Source organism: Rhododendron vialii, chromosome 2a (genome assembly GCF_030253575.1).
Source record: "Rhododendron vialii isolate Sample 1 chromosome 2a, ASM3025357v1".
Lineage (NCBI taxonomy): Eukaryota > Viridiplantae > Streptophyta > Magnoliopsida > Ericales > Ericaceae > Rhododendron > Rhododendron vialii.
In genome coordinates, this window is record NC_080558.1 from 7,055,195 (window position 1) to 7,075,465 (window position 20,271).

The 20,271-nt window shown below is 40.1% G+C and overlaps 3 protein-coding genes across 6 annotated transcripts; all 3 read left to right on the forward strand.

Annotated features, from left to right (window-relative positions):
- On the forward strand, positions 1–19,753 carry LOC131318054 (F-box/kelch-repeat protein At3g23880-like). Of its 4 annotated transcripts, none has more exons than XM_058347847.1 (2): positions 1–1,316; positions 19,560–19,753. In XM_058347847.1, the coding sequence occupies exon 1, from the start codon at positions 16–18 to the stop codon at positions 1,303–1,305; it is 1,290 nt and encodes a 429-aa protein (XP_058203830.1). In that variant the 5' UTR covers positions 1–15; the 3' UTR covers positions 1,306–1,316; positions 19,560–19,753. The 4 variants fall into 4 exon arrangements, with proteins under 4 accessions (XP_058203830.1, XP_058203828.1, XP_058203829.1 ...); XM_058347845.1 differs by having other exon boundaries at positions 1–1,307; positions 19,560–19,752; XM_058347846.1 differs by lacking the exon at positions 19,560–19,753 and adding an exon at positions 3,734–4,078.
- On the forward strand, positions 9,013–18,516 carry LOC131318055 (F-box/kelch-repeat protein At3g23880-like). The gene is made up of 2 exons (XM_058347848.1): positions 9,013–10,301; positions 18,473–18,516. Exon 1 carries the CDS (start codon positions 9,083–9,085, stop codon positions 10,292–10,294), a length of 1,212 nt encoding a protein of 403 aa, XP_058203831.1. The 5' UTR covers positions 9,013–9,082; the 3' UTR covers positions 10,295–10,301; positions 18,473–18,516.
- On the forward strand, positions 10,470–14,350 carry LOC131317038 (uncharacterized). The gene is made up of 5 exons (XM_058346616.1): positions 10,470–10,739; positions 11,914–12,183; positions 12,291–12,308; positions 12,384–13,671; positions 13,905–14,350. Exons 1-5 carry the CDS (start codon positions 10,470–10,472, stop codon positions 13,940–13,942), a joined length of 1,884 nt encoding a protein of 627 aa, XP_058202599.1. The 3' UTR covers positions 13,943–14,350.
- Positions 19,754–20,271: the final 518 nt, after the last annotated feature.

Sequence of the window (20,271 nt, forward strand, 5' to 3'; positions counted from 1 at the left end):
GATGCTAGTTAAACTATGGGGTTTCAAATGCAATTGTCTCAAAGCTTTGTATGCAGACGCAAATCACAGCATAGCACCATTCTCCAAAATTCAGATGCCATCACAGATTCATCTATGGCGACCGATGGCAGCTCCTCCTGTCAAGAACCCAAAATGACATCTCAAACACACCTTCCCGCCGAAGATTCTCTCCTCCTGCCGGATCTCTTGCCGGAAATCATCGTCCAAATACTGTCGAGGCTTCCCGTCAAGTCTTTGTTGCGATTCAGGTGCGTTTCCAAATCATGGCGTTCTTTCATTTCTCAACCCGAATTCGCGAAAACCCATCTCAGTTTAGCATCTATGAGCAGTGATTATACCCACCATAGACTCCTCCTAAGCGATCTGGATCCCCGTGAACCTACTAATGTCAAGTCATGCTCACTTTACTGTATTTTGAATGAGCAATCTGATACTGCGGTTGACCTTGATTGCCCTCTGAATATTAATCATCTAGGAAGGATTGTGGGTTGCTGTGATGGTTTAGTGTGCGGTACAATTTATGGTGGATTAATTATATGGAACCCGTCTACTAGGAGATCCAAGAGATTGCTGGATGTTGAAATGCTGTCCCGACACAATTACCCATATGCGTATGGTTTTGGCTATGATGAGTCTATTGATGATTACAAGGTGGTGGTATTTTCTCGTGATGCTAGTAATAGTGGTTTTGACTTTGAGGCTAAAGGGGAGGTGTATTCATTAAGGACTAATTCGTGGAGGAGGATTGGAATCTTTCCTTATGGTTTTCATATGGATATATCAGGGACATATTTGAACGGGGCCCTCTATTGGACTGTGACTGTGAGTAGGGAGTCCAATATTATTATTGTTTCTCTTGATTTGGTGAAGGAGACTTATAGAGAGGTTTTGCTACCTGATTATGGAGATGGTCATTTGAGTAGGAGCTCCTTGGATGTTTTAAATGGATGCCTCCGTATAGTATGTGCCTATGATGAGTACATTGATGTATGGGTGATGAAAGAATACGGTATTAGAGAGTCTTGGACCAAGTTGGTTGTGATACCCTGTGCGACCCCTGAGTTGTTTGATCCTTACCCCACTCCAGTCTGCATTTTGAAGAATGGTGAATTTTTAGTGAATGTTTATACACATTTAGTTCGGTACAATCCCAAAGATGGCACAACTATTTATCTTCCGATTCGTAATTGTTCAGAGCGGTTTAGTGTATATCGCCACATTGAGAGCCTAATCTCACCAGAGATTGATGCTGACAGTGGAGTTCAGTGGCAGCACCAATACTAAAGGTAATAAAGGTAAAATTAGATGTTTGATTATGTCTTACTAGCCTTCCCCAACTCTTTTCTATCCACAGTGTGTTTATATTTGTTCTTGCGTCTTCTTAATATCATAGTGATGTACTCTTGATGTTAAACGAAAAAGAGCAAAGTTTCTTTGGTCATATATATTGAAGTTGAACCACATTTTGGTAGAAAACTTGCCACCTACGGTGATTGTGCTGATGTATGGGTAGTGAAGGAATATGGTATTAAAGAGTCTTAGACCAAGTTGGTTCTCATACAACTCATACCATATGTGGCACCTGCCACAACTCCATTGGTTATCATTGCGCATTTTGAACAATGGTGAAGTTTTACTGTATATGTACAGACATTTAGTTCCTTACAAACCAAAAAGATGGCACATTTATTATCCTACGATTCGCAATTGTTCAATGGGATTTGCTGTCTATGTCTGTCCCTACGTTGAGAGCCTAGTGTTGCGTGACATTGATGCTGACAGTGGGGTTCAGTGCCAACACCAATACTAAAGGGAGTAAAGGTTAAATTAGGTCTTCGATTATGCCTTACTAGCCTTGCCCAATTCTTTTTAATCCACGATGTGTTTACACGAGTTCTTGTTCTTAATAGTGATGTACTCAATGTTGGTGTTAAAACTGAAAATGAAAAAAGTTCCTTTGCTCATATTTATAGAAGTTTAATCTAATTTTGGTAAAACCAGTGAAAGGATTGCGTAAATATGGTTTCAACTTTCACATCGTTATTTGTTTGACATTGGTTAACAAGGTATGGGTTTTTGAGGTGACACTTGATTATTTTTTAACATTTGCGGAACTTGGAGGAATAGGTTGAACAAAATTTGAAATTCGCAAAACATGCATGATGGATGACACCGTAGCCAACTGCCAATCCATTAGTATTTAAGTTTCATATACGGAGTATGCTGTCCCCCTCTTTTTCACTATCTTATGGTGTTGAAAAGGAATTTGTGATTTGTGTTTCGGAAATAGGTATTGGAAATTATAGTGGTTAACTCTAGGTTCGTCTTGTGTGCTTCTAACTTAATTGGTGAAACATTAAGTTCAACAAAAAAAACTGAGAGGAGTGTTGTTAATCTCTTTCTTTGGGGAGTGGGAGGAGTTATGTGTTTCATGCATTGGTGAGGTGTATTGCTTCACCTGTTTTTAATTGCTTTGAGGACATTTGATTGACTATTAGCTTTTTAACAAGTGGAATTTTTAGCATTCATTAACTACTTTCGCGATTAGGTTAGGCTGAAGCGTATTTCTTGCTTGGTTCCTCAAATTAAACCCCACATAGAAGCGAAAGCTCGATGAGAACTAATAGGCCAGGCATGTCTAATTCTCACTTAATCCTTGTGGTTTATTTTGTTTTTGTTTTCTAGTAATTGGAAGTACGAGTTTTGGTATTCATTGATGTGTTTTGGATCTTGAATCCTTCATAGGTAAGTCTGTCTTGCATATTCATACATATTACATTTAGGTGGATTGATTGGAGGAGTTGGGTACTCCGTAGGGAATTCAAGGCTTAAATTGTGACTGTGGACGTCTTTTGGGTGGAATTGCCGAAATCCCTTCCAACGTGGGTTGGCACGCGTTGGGCGCATATTAGCGCTGTATACTTTTTTTTGGCGCTCTAGTGCGGGTTAGGCATGAGTTAGGTGCCATTACTTTGTTCCCACGGTCCACCAACTTCAAACGACTGTATCTTCAACATCTAGACTCTGACTGAGGCGGGGTTTTCGTCAAAGTTGAACCCCTGAAAGTGGAGTTTGTGGTGGTCCAATCACCTATTTTTAAGTGGAGAAAATATTATGGTCGTAATGCCACGGATTAGTCTTAGGATTCAATGTCGAGTTTTGGGATTTTGTTGCATGTTGACGTCATTACTCATTTAGGACCTCCACCGTAGACCTTGCACTTGACATTAGAGTATCCTTAGAGTCTTATGAGATTATTTGACTTCGTTATTTGATTACTTACTCCTAATTGCATGTTGTCGCAGTGTATTAGGTAGGATTCTTTGATTGAACTTGGAATTGAAGTGAGTGTTACATACCTTCACTACATTCTGTATTGATTCCATTTTTGCAAGTTCGTGAATTCTATGGATGATGGTAGACAACAATCCTATTAGTGGCGCTGCGGATTAGTTCTTGTGCCAGAAGCATGCAAGCATTTACAGGATTGTGCATCCTGTTGCCGACCTGTTCGTATTCCATGTTACCTGTTGTTGATTGTGCACCATTAATACGATGCTTGTTTATTGAATTGCTTATCTAGAAGCTTATAGACCTTTGGTTTACAAATACCTTGTTTCATGAATTTCTTGGTCATCTATGGCACGTTATAACTTTTGTGTGCAACATCTCATACAAGCAATAATTATGTTGATGTGTTACATGTTTCCAGGAACTGAGAACGAGGAGGTGTGATTCCCTCTTGTTTTGCTGGATTGGGGAAGTGCCAAGAGCGTTGGGGGTTGCTGATTTTGCTTGCTAGTTAATGCTGAGTTTTCTTGTCTTTGCTGTTGTTTCTTCTGACTTTGTATGCCCATGGGGAGAAATTGCATGTATTACGCGGACTAAGCCGTGGCTGTTACATTTAATACACATACACCCTCTTGTTTACAGCCCTATGCGAGTTTTTTTTTATGACCCAATGCAATCTGCATTTGTACGTAGTTCCATGAAAATTAACCTTCTGGGACTACAGGAATATTCTTATCGTTGTTTTTCATTTGGCAATATTTGACATTTATCTGGCTATTTACCATAGTTTGGGCCACTCTTATCAAAGCTATTTTTCTTGAGCTTGAGCGTAGCCCCCTTTTATGTCATTAATGAACTTCTATGCTCGAGGTGGCAGATAGAGAACTTAGGGGCGCCGCTATTCGCAGCCCTCTATTTTCTTCCATAGTCCGTTAAAAATTTTCAATTATACTCGACAATTAGTTATCAAAATTGAAATATATTTTCAGCATCCAATTACCGAAATATAATATTTTTTTCAACAGATATTTATCGAAAATGTATGTTCGGCAGTTGTTTACCGAAAGTTGAACATATTTTCGACATGAAGTTACCAAAATATAATCTTGTTTTCAACAGTAATTTATCGAAATGTTATTTATGATTTTCATCAACTATTTACCGAAATGTAGTGGGCTATAGGAGAAAATAAAAAGTTGCGAATAGCGGCGCCCGAACTTAAACTTGGGAAGGATTCCATGTATCCTGCGGCCTGAGCTTTGGCTGTAACTTTTACCACGCAAACATGTTCTTATTTTTGTGTTTCAATTCGCAATATTTGACATTCTATCTACCTATTTACCCAGTTTGGCAGGGGTCTTCTCTTTTTCTCTCACAAGAAGTATAAAATGCAATTACCATTCCAGGTTTGACTTACTAAATTTGTTGTATGGAAGAAAGAAGGTATATTTGACAATTTTTTTTTTTTTTTTTATACATTGTTCGGATCTTCGATCACTGAATTGCTAATTGGGTCGCATTTTCCAGAGTATGGTACAACAACGAATACTATCAAATTGCTGCTTCTTTTGTTTAGGTCACATATCTCAAATCAGTTTGCTCTGTGAGCCTAATAGAGTGAGTGAGGGGTAGTATTATTAAGATTTTGCCGTAGGCATAGTATTATATTGCATGTACACTCCATTAGAGCAAGCATACTTACGAAGATAGAAGGATGATTGAATGGGAAAATATGGAGTTGAAATTGGGAAAAGTTTTTTAAAAATCTGGACTATCCAAAACACTTTTGAACTGTTGAGATCACGCAGTGGCGGACACATCGAGGACGGTCTCCAGTGACTAACTGCAACCAAAGGCATAAAAAGTTCACTTTACAATACAACTGTTAGCTCAATCAGAGAGATTCAGAAGCAATAAGACATGGGAGGACACGAAGTGGGGGGGCCTTTATAAATTTTCAAAGCTATCCGGCAGGAAAAAAATTTCATAACTTGGGACCAAAATTGAAATATGGAAATGTGTGTACACGTACACCATCTATCGATAACGAATTCAAAAAGAGACCTAGCTTAAAGGTTTTAGTCGTTTTAATGAGATCTATGAAACAAGGTCTATATTGTCAAAAAAATTATTTGTGTAAACACATTATTTTTGAGCTTGAAATTGCCTTATCAAAAAATAAGTACTTATTTTGGATTCTGAAACGGGTATCAGTGGCAGACGCAGGATTCCTGATGTGGGGGGACCGAATCACGTGTATTCGTAAATTAACAACAAAATATCATCCTCATATAGCAATAATACAAGTTTGAGGGGACCTTTCTTCATAATTTTTTCATACAAAATATAAAAATATATTAAAAATATTGCAATAATTGGGGGTTTGCGGAGCCCCGCTTGCACCGGATCAGCAAGGTTGTAACATCACAAGCCTTCTTTAACAAAAACCGGTCATAACAGAGGGGCCTGCTTATCTACACTTCAAGCCGGGATTGCAGGAAGCACACACACCTCAATCGTCCATCTTGGTGTTTAATGCTTCCAATATGTTAAAAGACTTACCGGTAAGAGTCTTTTAACAACACTAGACCATTGAAAATACTTTTTGACGATTAAAACTGCACGAACGGCTACGAAGCTATGAGTGTGGTTACAAATATTAGGTGTGATTGATACCTTGGTCATAATTCAATGAAGTAGCCTCATTACAAACGAGAAGATTACAAGCACGCATGGTGAGGGCATGAGAAAGTCATAAACAAGCTTTCGTTTCTCGATAAAGCAAGAACATTGTCGCAACATATTTGAAAAGGAGACGGTATCATGTTCAAATACCACTGTATGATGAAAAAAAGCAGCAGCTCGGATACAACTGAAGTCACGCGGGGAAGATTGCACACACTTGTTTATAGGCCAATGTGGCTTTGTTACAACCTAAACTTCTGAGATTGTAAGAATTTTTCTATTGTTGTGCTTCAATTAGCAATATTTGACATTTTATTTGGAGATTTATATAGGTTTTGGCAAGGGTCTCCCCTCTTTCTCTCTCATAAGGAGCCCACAAAATACAGATGCAATTGTGGATATGGCTAATGGAGGAGAAAAATGAAAGATTGTCTTGGAGAAACAAAGCTACATTTTTGGCTAACTTTTTTTTTTTTTTTTTCCTACTCTGGTTGTGTTCTCTTGACCTCATCTGTTTTCAGACTCATTGGCCAATTCCGGCACCGCACCGTTTTCATTTTTGATGGCTTACACACTTGGTCGTTTGATGATTTCTTGCTGGTGTGGTGATTGCGGGCGAGATGGAGAAAGGAGGGGATTTGCACTGCGTACGGTGAGATAGGTGAGAGCGGGCGACACGGCAGTGGAGACTGGAGAGTACCGGGGGCTCAATTTGAGTGTGGTGATCAAGAGGAGTGCGCTGAGAAAAAAGTGTGCTTTGAGAAAAAATTACTACATCCTCCGTCTCTATTTAATAGTCCTTTCTTGTTGCGGTGGCGTTGGCTTCACGATCGAAACAGGAATATTTGGGTTGCGTGGGAGGAGCGCGGAAGGGATTTTGATTGGGGTGTGGGTAAGCGTGGATGAAAATTACAAGAACCAGTGAGACAAGACCACAGTAGCAAAAAATATATGGGGGTGTGAGTGGTTGTAACATTGCTCATCTTGATAGATAGATCATGGATGGTTGACATTATAAGAAATATCCAATGGCATAATCAAATTTGGATAGTCAAAATTTGTCACCTCATTTTTTGGTTATCCATTTAAAGGATTGTAAAGCTTAACAACGTGGAGGCCCACAATGTTCTATAATAAAAAAAATGTAATAAAAAACACATTTTTAATAGGGGCAATGATTTTGACACTTCACTTTTAAATAACCACATTTCCACTATTTGTGTTTCAGTGCTCTTGCCATGTGTATTTTAAACACTAAAAGTGTCACGCCCTCGATTTTTAAACATAAATAAAATAATATTTCTTAAATAAAATCCTCACAATCATATACATCGAATCCAAATGGGTGTGGTTCTAACATTACTCATAGAGAATCATGGATGGTTGACATTAAGGGTATCTCCAATGGCGTAATCAAATTTGAATAGTCAAAACTTGTCACCTTGTCTTCCGGTTATTCATTAATGAGTTGTTAAGCTTAATAATGTGGAGTCCCACAATGGTCCATCATAAAAAAAAATTGTAATCAAAAACACATTTTTAATAGGGGCAATGATTTTGGCACTCTGATTTTTGGTAACCACATTTCACTATTTGTGTTTCAGTGCTTCTGTCATGTGTATTTCAAACACACTAAAAGACCAAATGGAATGCCAAAATTAATTACCTTTTAGTGAAGGGAGCTAGAAATAACTGTAAGCAAATGAGTCAATTGATAGTGATGAGAGGAGAGAGAAAAGAAAGAGAGAGAATGTGTGATTCTCATTAAATTTAGTTATCAAATACAATATATGTTGTTAGTTTGATTATCCAGCCAAAATTTGGTTGAGGAGTTGCTAAGTTTTATTATGCCATTTTGATTCATATTTTGGACCAACATTGCTAACTTTAGAAATCTTTTCTCTATTTGAAATTTGTAGAAAGTAAAAGAAAAGAAAAAGGAGGGAAAATGTGAAGAAAGTGGATTCTTTTATCTTGTTTGGTGGAAGAAAGAAAATGAAAAGAAACTGCAAGGAAAATTAATTCCACTATTTGACTTCAATAGGAAAATGGAAAGAAAAGAAAAAAAAATTTAATTGTCTTTTCCTTATAAATGTGTGGGGAGTTTTCTCTCCCAATTTTCCTCGGTCTTTTTCCTCTCCAGAACTTTCCTTTCCTTCCCATTTTCTTTTCCTTCTCCTTAAATAGGAACCAAACAATCCTTAAGGAAAAATTTTTATTCTCCCATTTTCCATGGGTTTCAAACAGAGTCTTAGTTTTGATTATGCCATTGGAGGCATCTTGATCCCGGTAATGATTCCCACACATACTTTTGTGCACATATCATGCACGTACATTTTTGTGGAGCCCATATCGGAGTCCCACAAAATGATCCGAACCGCTCATCTTTTTTAAAATATTTTTTGAAGGGTTCTTGTAAAAATCAGCTCCAACAGATATCGGTAAGGACTTTCTCAGAAATCGTAAGGCGAATCATTCTGTGTTGCCTTACGATTTCTGAGAAAGCTTTTACCGATATCCGTTGGAGTTGATTTTTTATAAGAACCCTTCCAAAAATATTTTTAAAAAGATGAGTGGTTCGGATCATTTTGTGGAATCCCGATATGGGCCCCACAAAAATATATGTTCATGATATGTGCACAAAAGTATGTGCAAGTAGCATTGTTGGATTGATCCATCAATAGTACACCAGAGGTGCTAGAGGTACGACAAAAGTTGTACAAATAGCTTGCACAGATCCATTTTGGACCCGTTTCAAGTCCCACAAAAATGATCGGAGCCGTTTATTTTGTTCAAAATTTATTTTTTAGGGTTAGGGCATTTACAAATCATCCAGCTTCCTATATTTTAGGGTCTCCAATAAAAAATCATCTCATATCATTTCTGATAGTACACGGTTAAAATTGATCAAATTAAATATAGGAAGCTGTAATTGGGATATTCGTTAAACTATGGGGTTTCAAATGCAATTATCTCAAAGCTTTGTATACACAAGACGCAAATCACAGCACGACACCATTCTCGAAATTTTTCCAAATCCTCAGGACACAGAATCACAGATGCAACGCTGACCACAGCTTTATCAATGGCGACCGAAAGCAGCTCCTCCTGTCAAGAACCCGAAACGACCTCTCAAACCCATCTTCCCACAGAAGATTCTCTCTTACTGCCGGATCTCCTGCCGGAATTAATCGTCGAAATACTGTCGCGGCTTCCCGTCAAGTCTCTGTTGCGATTCAGGTGCGTTTCTAAATCCTGGCGTTCTTTGATTTCTCGACCCGAATTCGCGAAAACCCATCTCAGTTTAGCATCAATGGGCACTGATTATACCCACCACCATAGACTCATCCTAAGCTATCCGTATCCCCATACTGATGTCAAGTCATGCTCTCTTTACTCTATTTTGAATGAGCAATGTGATACTGCTGTTGACCTTGATTTCCCTTCGAAAGTATCTAATCATCGAGGAACGATTGTGGGTTGCTGTGATGGTTTAGTGTGCGTTGCAAGTGATAGGGAAGTATTTATATGGAACCCGTCTACTAGGAAATCCAAGAGATTGCCAGATGTTGAAATTCCGTCCCCATACCATTACATCGCGATGCATGGTTTTGGCTATGATGAGTCTATTGATGATTACAAGGTGGCGGTATTTTCTTGTGATGCTAATAATTATAATAGGGGTTTTGAGGCTGAAGGGAAGGTGTATTCATTAAGGACTAATTCGTGGAGGAGGATTGGAGGCTTTCCTCGCTGTCTTCATATGGATGTATCAGGGACATATTTGAACAGGGCCCTCCATTGGATTGTGAGTAGGGAGTCCGATGCTATTATTATTTCTCTTGATTTGGCGGAGGAGACTTATGGAGAGGTTTTGCTGCCTGATTATGGAGATGGTCATTTGTGTAGGAGCTTCTTGGATGTTTTAAATGGATGCCTCCGTATAGTATGTGCCTATCATGAGTACGTTGATGTATGGGTGTTGAAGGAATACGGTATTCGAGAGTCTTGGACCAAGTTGGTTGTGATACCTCGTGCAATACCTCGTGCGACCCATCCGTTGGGTCGTCATTACCCCACACCAGTCTGCATTTTAAAGAATGATGAAGTTTTAGTGAACGTTTATACACATTTAGTTCGGTACAATCCCAAAGATGGCACATCTATTCATCTTCTGATTCGTAATTGTTCAGAGCAGTTTATTGTCTATCCCTACATTGAGAGCCTAGTCTCGCCAGACATTGATGTTGACAGTGGAATTCAGTGGCAGCACCAGTACTCAAGGGAACAACGGTAAATTAGATGTTTGATTATGTCTTAAATCCACAGTGTGTTGAAAAACATTGATGATGTACTCAATCTTGATGTTAAATCCGAAAAAGAACAGAGTTCCTTTGGTCATATTTATTGAAATTGAACCTAATTTTGGTAAAATACTCGTGACCTACATTGATTGTGCTGATGTATGTGTAATGAAGGAATATGATATTGGAGAGTCTTGGACCAAGTTGGTTGTCATACCATTTGTGGCGCCTCCATTGGTTTATCCTTACTCCATATCATTGTGCATTTTGAACAATGGTGAAGTTTTACTGTATACGTACAGACATTTAGTTCCTTACAAACCAAAAGATGTCACATTTATTTATCCTATGATTCGCAATTGTTGGATGGGATTTGTTGTCTACGTCTACACCTACGTTGAGAGCCAAGTGTTGCGTGACATTGATGTTGACAATGTGGTTTAGTGGCACCACTAGTACTAAAGGGAGTAAAGGTTAAATTAGGTCTTCGATTATGCCTTACTAGCCTTGTGCTTAGCCTTCAAATCTCGCCTTCAAATAAGATTGAGAAAAACCCCAAGCGTGAGACTAGATCGTCGGTTGCATAATAAACCGATAAGACCGGGATCGTACCACAGGGAATTCGAATATAATTTAACCGGATTGTGGGTTTTATATGGTGGTTTCGGCGTTTAAGACGGCCAACTTTGTTTTACTTTAAACGGTGGAAAACTAAGGCAAAAGACTAGAAAATAGTTCTATGAACTAAAAGAGGCAAGTCTAGGGACCATCCTTCCCTTGACAAAGGCCGTTACTGGTTCTCATTATAACTCAGGCGAGAATCACGACCGCTTGCTCACTCCTGGAAGATTTAACTTTAACGACTACGTTTATCAAAAGATGTGATTAAACGGAACTAAACCAACCTATTTTTGCTAATGTATCTAACACGTAGGAGGCCACGAGCCCTCGGTATGCTGCTTGCCAAGACTGCTTGACTAAACTTCATATCAAGGAGTTAACACCTCTCGCTTAGACCAAAATGGCTAAGTTAATGAAATTCCGAAAATCATGATTTTAAGCTGAGGGTTCAAGAACCAAATAACACCCTAAGTCCTTAGGAAAGAGTAGCCCAAGACTTAGCCAAGAAACTACTCACACATATTGAAAATGCTAGAAATTATACTAGGAAATGAAAACATGATTAATTGATAAAACGAAAATAAACTTGATATTAGTGAGAATCTAATACGTACAAACAACTTTAATAAACGAGAATTTAACAAATGAGAAAGACTTACAAGTGTTCTTGAAAGATTTAACTAAGAAAGCTTAGAAGACATTAGTGGGAAAGACTAACCTAAACTAACTGTCAGAAGTGTTTATTAGAGAAAGTGGGTTTGTCCCACATCGTCTATCTTATGTATGTGTAACTCTCCAGAGTAATATAAATAAAGGTATATGTGTAAGGGTTCATTAACACCCTATACACTTTTCCTCATTTCTAATAACATGGTATCAAAGCTTAACCTTAACCCTAATCCTAAACCACCACAATCCTAATACACCACCATCTTAACCTTAATCCTAAACCATACCCTAGCCTTTGCCTTAACCCTAACCCTAATCCTAGTTCACTGTACTGTTCCCGCATACTGTTCACCGCGCACTGTTCACGGTTACTGTTCATCGCACTGTTCACGATTACTGTTCATCGCGACTGTTCACGGGGGTACTGTTCACCGACGTTACTGTTCACCGAGTACTGTTCACCTACGTTACTGTTCATCACCTTACAATTACTGTTCATCCCTGTTTCGGCGACCATCTTCATGCACTGGCATGCATCACCAGGCCCTGTTTTCTCGTTTTTGCAATTTCTGTTGATGTTTCTCTCATTCTGGTAACTATTTTCTATACTGTTCTTGTCAAGTATCGCTGTCATGTGGTGGACTAGTGGTTGTGAAGAATATGTTATGTTGGGGTTGTTGATATTGGGTATCTATCCAGCCTGGTGACCGGTTCGATGTTAGTATATTAGTTGATTTTGTTGATCAATAGTTATTGGTATTTTGCTTTGGTTGTGTATTGGTTATTTGCTAGTTATTGGTTGTTACCCTTCCATTGTTCGGTAGAATGTCTGAGAAGAAGGATTCTGATTCTGGTACTGTTTCTAGCTCTAATTCTACTATTGTTGGTAGCGTATCAAGTGGTTCTTGGTCTCGCGAGAGGCGCCCTATTACCTCCACACCATTAAATGGGGGCAATTATGTTCTTTGGGCTAAAGCTGTTGAGGTGTATTATATGGGTCAGTCTGAGGACTCTTTTTTGACTGATGAGCCTCCTGCTACTGCTGAACCTACATATAGGGCATGGAAAGCTGTTGATGCCCGTGTTCGTTCAGAATTATGGAATAGTATGACGGAACAGGTTGCTAGTACGCTGATGTTCTGTGATACAGCTAGAGAGGTGTGGACACAGGCACAGGAGTTGTATTCAGGTGTCGACAATCTCCGTCGCACATATGATCTTCATCAGTCTTTCTTTAATATATCTCAGGGTGATGATTCTTTTGAGGAATATTATGCTAAGTTTCGGCGCATTTGTAATGAATTGGATATATGTGAGCCACTTACTGCTGATATTCAGGTTATACGGCGCCAGCGTGAACGTATGAGGGTTACTCGTTTTTTATCCGGTGCATCATCCACTTTTGGCCCTGTGGGTAATCAGATTTTGGGAAATCGTGACTTACCTCCGCTCAGCGAGGTATTCAGTCGTCTCCGACAGTCATCGTCTATTTCTGCACCGACTTCTGGTCGTTCTGCTTTGTCTTCCGCTATTTCTGACAGCTCTGCTTTGTCTGTCAGCCATGGTCGCGGTCGCAGTCGTGATTCTGGATTTAGTAGTCGTGGCCGCGATTATGGGGTGAGTGGTCGTGGCTTTGGTGGCCGTGATTCTGGGTTTGGAGGCCGTAGTCGTGATTCTGGAGGCCGTAGTTTTGGTCGTGGTCGTGGCTTTGGTGGCCGTGACTCTGGTTTTGATAATCGTGGGGGTCGCATATCAGGGGGAGGTGGCCGCGGTCGCGGCCGTGATTCAAGATTTTGCACTCATTGTTGGGGAACAAATCATACGGTGGAGTTCTGTTATAACCTTCACGGCTTTCCCCAGGCTTATCAGGCTACTATCTCTCAGGATACTGAACAGTTTACTCAATCCTCTGCCGATGTGGCTATTTCAGCCGAGGAGTACCAACGTTTTTTGTCATTTCAGGCTGCGACAGGATCCTCTACTGCTACGCTCGCTCAGACCGGTTCATCCGTTGCTTGTGTTGCCTCCTCTTCTTCCTCTCCTTGGGTTATTGACTCAGGAGCCACAGATCATATGACTGGTACATCTGCTTTCTTTGATCACCAACCGGTTGGTAAAACATCTCATGTCACCTTAGCCGATGGCTCTACCACTGTTGTTACTGGCTTCGGTTCAGTTCCTGTCACTTCCTCTTTTACTTTATCATCTGTATTACATGTTCCTCGTTTCCCGTTTAATCTTATGTCTGTGAGCCGTCTTACAAAATCTTTAAATTGTTCCGTCACATTTCTTCCTCATGGCTGTGTTTTTCAGGATCTCAAGACGGGGAGGAAGATTGGTGGGGGCATTGAGCGAGGTGGCTTATATTACTTGACTGTTTCTCAGCCTGTAGCTCTTCAGACATCAGAGTCTCCATACCAACAGCACTGTCGTCTTGGTCATCCCTCTCTTCAGAGTTTGAAGCACCTTGTGCCTTCCTGTCGTTCCATTAATAAGTTGGTTTGTGAGGTCTGTGAGTTTAGTAAACACCGTAGAGTCACTTTTTTACCTAGGCTTGAGCGTCGTGCGTCGCGTCCTTTTCAGTTAGTTCATTCAGACATTTGGGGGCCTATTCATGTGCCTAGTGTTTCTGGTTTTCAGTATTATGTTATTTTTGTGGATGACTTTTCTCGTCTTACATATCTTTATCTAATGAAAGAGCGGTCTGAATTGAAATCTGTTTTTAAAACTTTTTACATGGAAGTCAAAAATCAGTTTGATACTTGTGTTAAGATATTTCGTTCCGATAATGCCCGTGAATATTTTCACCATATTCTTTCTCATTTTTTCGATGATCATGGCATTATTCACCAATCGTCGTGCTCTCGGACTCCACAACAAAATGGAGTTGCTGAGCGCAAGATTCGGCACTTGTCCGAGGTTATGCGTGCCTTATTATTTCAAATGCAGGTTCCTAAGTCATATTGGAGTGACGCCGTTCTCACTGCATGTTATCTAATCAACCGTATGCCCTCTACGGTCTTAGGTGGTCAGGTTCCTCATACGGTCTTGTTTCCCGGTCGGCCTCTCCACTCTTTACCCCCTCGAGTTTTTGGGTGCACCAGTTATGTTCATGCTCTTGATCCTCGGTCTTTTAGGTGTATCTTTCTGGGATACTCACACACCCAGAAAGGCTATCGATGTTACTCTCCTACTTTACGTCGTCACTTTGTGTGTGCTGATGTCACGTTTAATGAGTCCTTACCATATTATTCGGACCCTGTTGCTATCAATGATCTTCTTACACTCGAGTCTGTGTTACCTATGGCTGTTCCTACTGGCACTGTTTCACCACAACCTTTGCAGGTATATGTTCGTCGTTTCCCAGCATCAGCACCGCCACCGCCTCAGGCACCACCTCCACCTACAGAGCCATTCCAATCTGGCGAACTCTCAGTGCCCACATCTCCGTCTTCTCCCCCGTCGCCGGATCCACCTGCTCCTCGATATCCGACTCGTGAGAATCGTCGTCCCCCGGCAAAATATGGTTTTTCTAATCTCTCTAGCACTTCTCATCCTATTTCTCGGTTTCTCTCTTATACTCATCTCTCTCCATCCCTTCGTGCTTTCACTACTACTGTTTCCTCCGTTTTTGTTCCTAAAACTGTTCAGGAGGCATTATCTCGGTCTGAGTGGCGGACAGCTATGGCGGATGAAATGTCTGCTCTTCATACTAATGGCACATGGGAGTTGGTTACTCTTCCTGCTGGGAAATCTACTGTTGGCTGTCGTTGGGTCTATACTGTCAAGTATCTACCTGATGGCACTATTGAGCGTCACAAAGCTCGCTTGGTTGCTAAAGGCTACACCCAAACTTATGGTGTTGATTATTCCGAAACGTTCTCTCCTGTTGCCAAGCTTGGCTCTGTGCGAATTCTTATTTCTCTTGCCGCCACTCTTGGCTGGCCGTTGTATCAGCTTGATGTCAAAAATGCCTTTCTCCATGGCGATCTCCAGGAGGAAGTCTATATGGAGCAACCACCTGGGTTTGTTGCTCAGGGGGAGCATCATAAGGTATGTCGTCTTCGCAAGGCACTTTATGGACTTAAGCAATCTCCTCGAGCGTGGTTTGGCAAGTTTAGTGAGGCTATTTTGAGATTTGGCATGCATCGAAGTCAATCAGATCATTCTGTGTTTTCCCTTATGTCGGCTCGAGGGAAAGTATTGCTCATTGTCTATGTAGATGACATTATTATTACTGGAGATGATCAGAAAGGGATTGGTGAGTTGAAACAGTTCTTACATAGTCAGTTTCACACTAAAGACCTGGGTAAGCTACGATATTTCTTGGGTATTGAGGTAGCAAGGTCAAAGGATGGGATTAATTTGTCCCAGAGGAAATATGTGTTGGATATTCTAGAGGAGACAGGTTTGCTGGGAGCCAAACCTGTGGAGACTCCAATGGATCCTAATGTCAAACTTTGCGTTGATCAGGGGGAGGAATTTCCTCATCCAGACCAATATCGTCGTTTGGTTGGTAAGTTAAATTATCTTACCAATACACGTCCTGATATCTCATTTGCTGTTAGTATGGTGAGTCAGTTTATGTCTGCTCCTCGTCTTCCACATTGGGAAGCTTGTATTCGTATTGTGAAGTATCTTAAGGCTCATCCTGGACGTGGTTTATTTTACCGTTCCAATGGTCATTTGCGTGTTGAGGCATTTACTGATGCAGATTGGGCAGGGTCACCTTCTGATAGACGTTCAACAACTGGTTACTGTACATTTGTTGGTGGCAACTTAGTTACCTGGAAAAGTAAGAAACAGACAGTTGTTGCAAGGTCTAGTGCAGAAGCAGAGTATCGTGCCATGGCTCATACTACATGTGAAGTTGTTTGGTTGAGATCATTTCTTGAGGAGCTGGGATTTCGGGTGCAGTTACCCATTCCTATGTATTGTGACAATCAGGCGGCAATACATATCGCTTCGAACCCTGTGTTTCATGAGAGAACCAAACATATTGAGGTAGATTGTCATATCGTTCGAGAGAAGGTTGATGCTGGTGTGTTGGCTATGCCTTTTGTGTCCACAGGTGCTCAGATAGCAGATGTTTTTACCAAATCACTATTTAAACCTCGTTTAGAATTTTTATGTAACAAGCTGGGAATTTGTGATATCTATTCTCCAGCTTGAGGGGGAGTGTTAGAAGTGTTTATTAGAGAAAGTGGGTTTGTCCCACATCGTCTATCTTATGTATGTGTAACTCTCCAGAGTAATATAAATAAAAGTATATGTGTAAGGGTTCATTAACACCCTATACACTTTTCCTCATTTCTAATAACACTAACTATCTACTCCTTTACAAGTGAGAGAGAGATGAGTATTTATACAAAAAGACTCTCTCTCTCCTCCAAAATATCCAGAAACACACCAAAAGTAGAAAGTTACCACTTATGGAAAGTTAAAAGCTGTCAAAAAGTAAGTCGGTAAGCCTCCCGTATCGATACTGAGCTGTCTTGCTCTGAAACCCAGGATTCTCCGTAGACGACCCGTATCGATACAAAAGGAACCGTATCGATACGCTGAGATCCGTATCGATACGCTGAAGGTTGGATTTATGACTTCCTTCTGTTTTGAAACCGTATCGATACTCCAAAATCCGTATCGATACGGTTCTGCTTCCTGGCAGATCAAGTCCCTTGTGCCCCGATTTGACACCCGACGGCCCATGGCACGCTCCGGACACTCCTGAACTCGGATTTAGGTGTTCTTTGGACCGTTAGAAAGCTTGTCGAGTCTACTTTCTAACCCAAGTGGTTTGGTTCAAAAGTAATTTATACATAAAAAGTTATGACAATTCTACTCTCAGCTGGTCGGAAGATGAGTAGTTTTAGTAAAATCCTCACTTCTCCTTCAATTCCTTTGACCCTTGGGCGACCCGAGCAACCTCCAAACCATCTCTTCATGACTCTTTGGGCACAACAACGTGGTGGCACGTGGCCTTGAGTACTTGGTTGCACCCAGAGCATTCCTTGGCATTCGAACGCGCCTCATTTATGCGAATTACCTGAAACATACAAAAACTTACCTTACGTGCAATATCGCTACAAAAGCTAAATAACGCAAGTTAAAACCACATAAAACGGGATTAGTCGCACCAGATATCTACAATATTGGGTGCTCATCACCTTGTCCAATTCTTTTTAATCCACGATGTGCTTACACGAGTTCTTGTTCTTAATAGTGATGTACTCAATGTTGGTGTTAAAAACTTAAAACTGAAAATGAAAAACGTTCCTTTGCTCATATTTATAGAAGTTTAATCTAATTTTGGTAAAACCAGTGAAAGGATTGCGTAAATATGGTTTCAACTTTCACATCGTTATTTGTTTGACATTGGTTAACAAGATATGGGTTTTTGAGGTGACACTTAATTCTTTTTTAACATTTAGCGGAACTTGGAGGAATAGGTTGAACAAAATTTGAAATTCGCAAAACATGCATGATGGATGACACCGTAGCCAACTGCCAATCCATAAGTATTTAAGCTTCATATACAGAGTATGCTGTCCCCCTTTTTTTCACTATCTTATGGTGTTGAAAAGGAATTTCTGATTTTCGTTTAGGAAATAGGTATTGGAAATTATAGTGGTTAACTCCATTTTCATCTTGTGTGCTTCTAACTTAATTGGTGAAACATTAAGTTCAACAAAAAAACTGAGAGGAGTGTTGTTAATCTCTATCTTTGGGGAGTGGAAGGAGTTATGTGTTTCATGCATTGGTGAGGTGTATTGCTTCACCTGTTTTTAATTGCTTTGAGGACATTTGATTGACTATTAGCTTTTTAACTAGTGGACTTTTTTGCATTCATTAACTACTTTCTTGACTAGGTTAGGCTGAAGCATATTTCTTGCTTGGTTCCTCAAATAAACCCCACAGAGAAGCGAAAGCTCGATGAGAACTGATAGGCCAGGCATGTCTAATTCTCACTTAATCCTTGTGGTTTTTTTTTATTTTTTGTTTTCTAGTAATTGGAAGTACGAGTTTTGGAATTCATTGATGTGTTTTGGATCTTGAATCCTTCAAAGGTAAGTCTGTCTTGCATATTCATACATATTACATTTGGGTGGATTGATTGGAGGAGTTGGGTACTCCGTAGGGAATTCAAGGCTTAAATTGTGACTATGGACGTCTTTTGGGCGGAATTGCCGAAATCCCTTCCAGCGTGGGGCATGCTTTGGGTGAAGGTTAGGCATGAGTTAGGTGCCATTACTTTTTTTCCACGGTCCACCAACTTCAAACGACTGTATCTTCAACATCTGGACTCCTGACTGAGGCGGGGTTTTTGTCAAAGTTGAACCCCTGAAAGTGGAGTTTGTGGTGGTCCAATCACCTATTTTTAAGTGGAGAAAATATTATGGTCGTTATGCCACGGACTAGTCTTGGGATTCAATGTCGAGTCTTGGGATTTTGATGCATGTTGACGTCATTACTCATTTAGGACCTCCACCATGGACCTTGCACTTGACATTAGAGTATCCTTAGAGTCTTGTGAGATTATTTAACTTCGTTATTTGATTGCTTACTCCTAATTGCACGTTGTTGCAGTGTATTAGGTAGGATTCTTTGATTGAACTTGGAATTGAAGTGAGTGTTACATACCTTCAATACATTCTGTATTGATTCTATTTTTGGAAGTTAGTGAATTCTACGGACGATGGTAGACAACAGTCCTATTAGTGGCGCTACGGATTAGTTCTTGTGCATCCTGTTGCCGACCTGGTCATATTCCATGTTACCTGGCCTGTTGTTGATTGTGCACCATTAATACGATGCTTGTTTATTGAATTGCTTATCTAGAAGCTTATAGACCTTCGGTTTACAAATACCTTGTTTCATGAATTTCTTGGTGATCTATGGCACGTTATAACTTTTATGTGCAACATCTCATACGAGCAATAATTGTGTCGATGTTTGACATGTTTTTAGGAATTGAGAACGAGGAGGTGTGATTCCCATAATCGAATTGCTTATATTGGTAGTCTTTGTGGAGTGAAAGACTTTGACTCACTTAAGGTTATAAATTTGGAATGCATTATGTGCTAATACTCTCGGCTCAAATCTCTTTCCTAAAATATGGCGGTAGAAGTTCACCCTCTTGTTTTGCTGGATTGGGGAAGTGCCAAGAGCGTTGGGGGCAGAGGCGGAGCTAGGATTTTAAACAAGTAGGGTCGAAAATTTGAACTATGTATGATTCACTTTTTCTAGTTGCTATTTGAACGGAACAATCAAATTAACAAGTTAACCAAAAAGTAGATATATATTAATAACAAGAACAATGAAAATGCTATTCACGTTTTGGGGATTTTTGTAGGTGGAAATTATATTTTGACTCATCTTTTTCCTAAATACAAAACCCTTATATATGGGTTGGGACAAAAATGAATTTTAAAAGGAGGTCAAATGAGTAAAAATTAGGTAAAAATTATACCAATCTCTAAAAGAATTTGGGAGGCAGCGGGGTCGGCTGCCCCCCTTGACTCTTAATCCCTCCGCCCCTGGTGGGGGGTTACATATTTTGCTTGCTAGATAATGCTGATTTTTCTTGTTTCGGTTCTGCTAATGGGCGCCATCGTAATTAGAATAGTAGTTGTAATAGTTTATGTCCATTCATGCCTCACATGACTAGGGATGGCAATTT

Bases quoted from the DNA above. Each gene is read 5' to 3' on its own strand.
- LOC131317038 (XM_058346616.1), top strand. From the start codon at position 10,470: ATGAAGGAATATGATATTGGAGAGTCTTGGACCAAGTTGGTTGTCATA. The intron at 10,740-11,913 runs GTTTAGTGGCAC...CCCTAATCCTAG, and splicing joins ACATTGATGTTGACAATGTG to TTCACTGTACTGTTCCCGCA. The intron at 13,672-13,904 runs GTACATCTGCTT...TGTGTTTTTCAG, and splicing joins AGCCACAGATCATATGACTG to GATCTCAAGACGGGGAGGAA.
- LOC131318055 (XM_058347848.1), top strand. From the start codon at position 9,083: ATGGCGACCGAAAGCAGCTCCTCCTGTCAAGAACCCGAAACGACCTCT.
- LOC131318054 (XM_058347847.1), top strand. From the start codon at position 16: ATGGGGTTTCAAATGCAATTGTCTCAAAGCTTTGTATGCAGACGCAAA.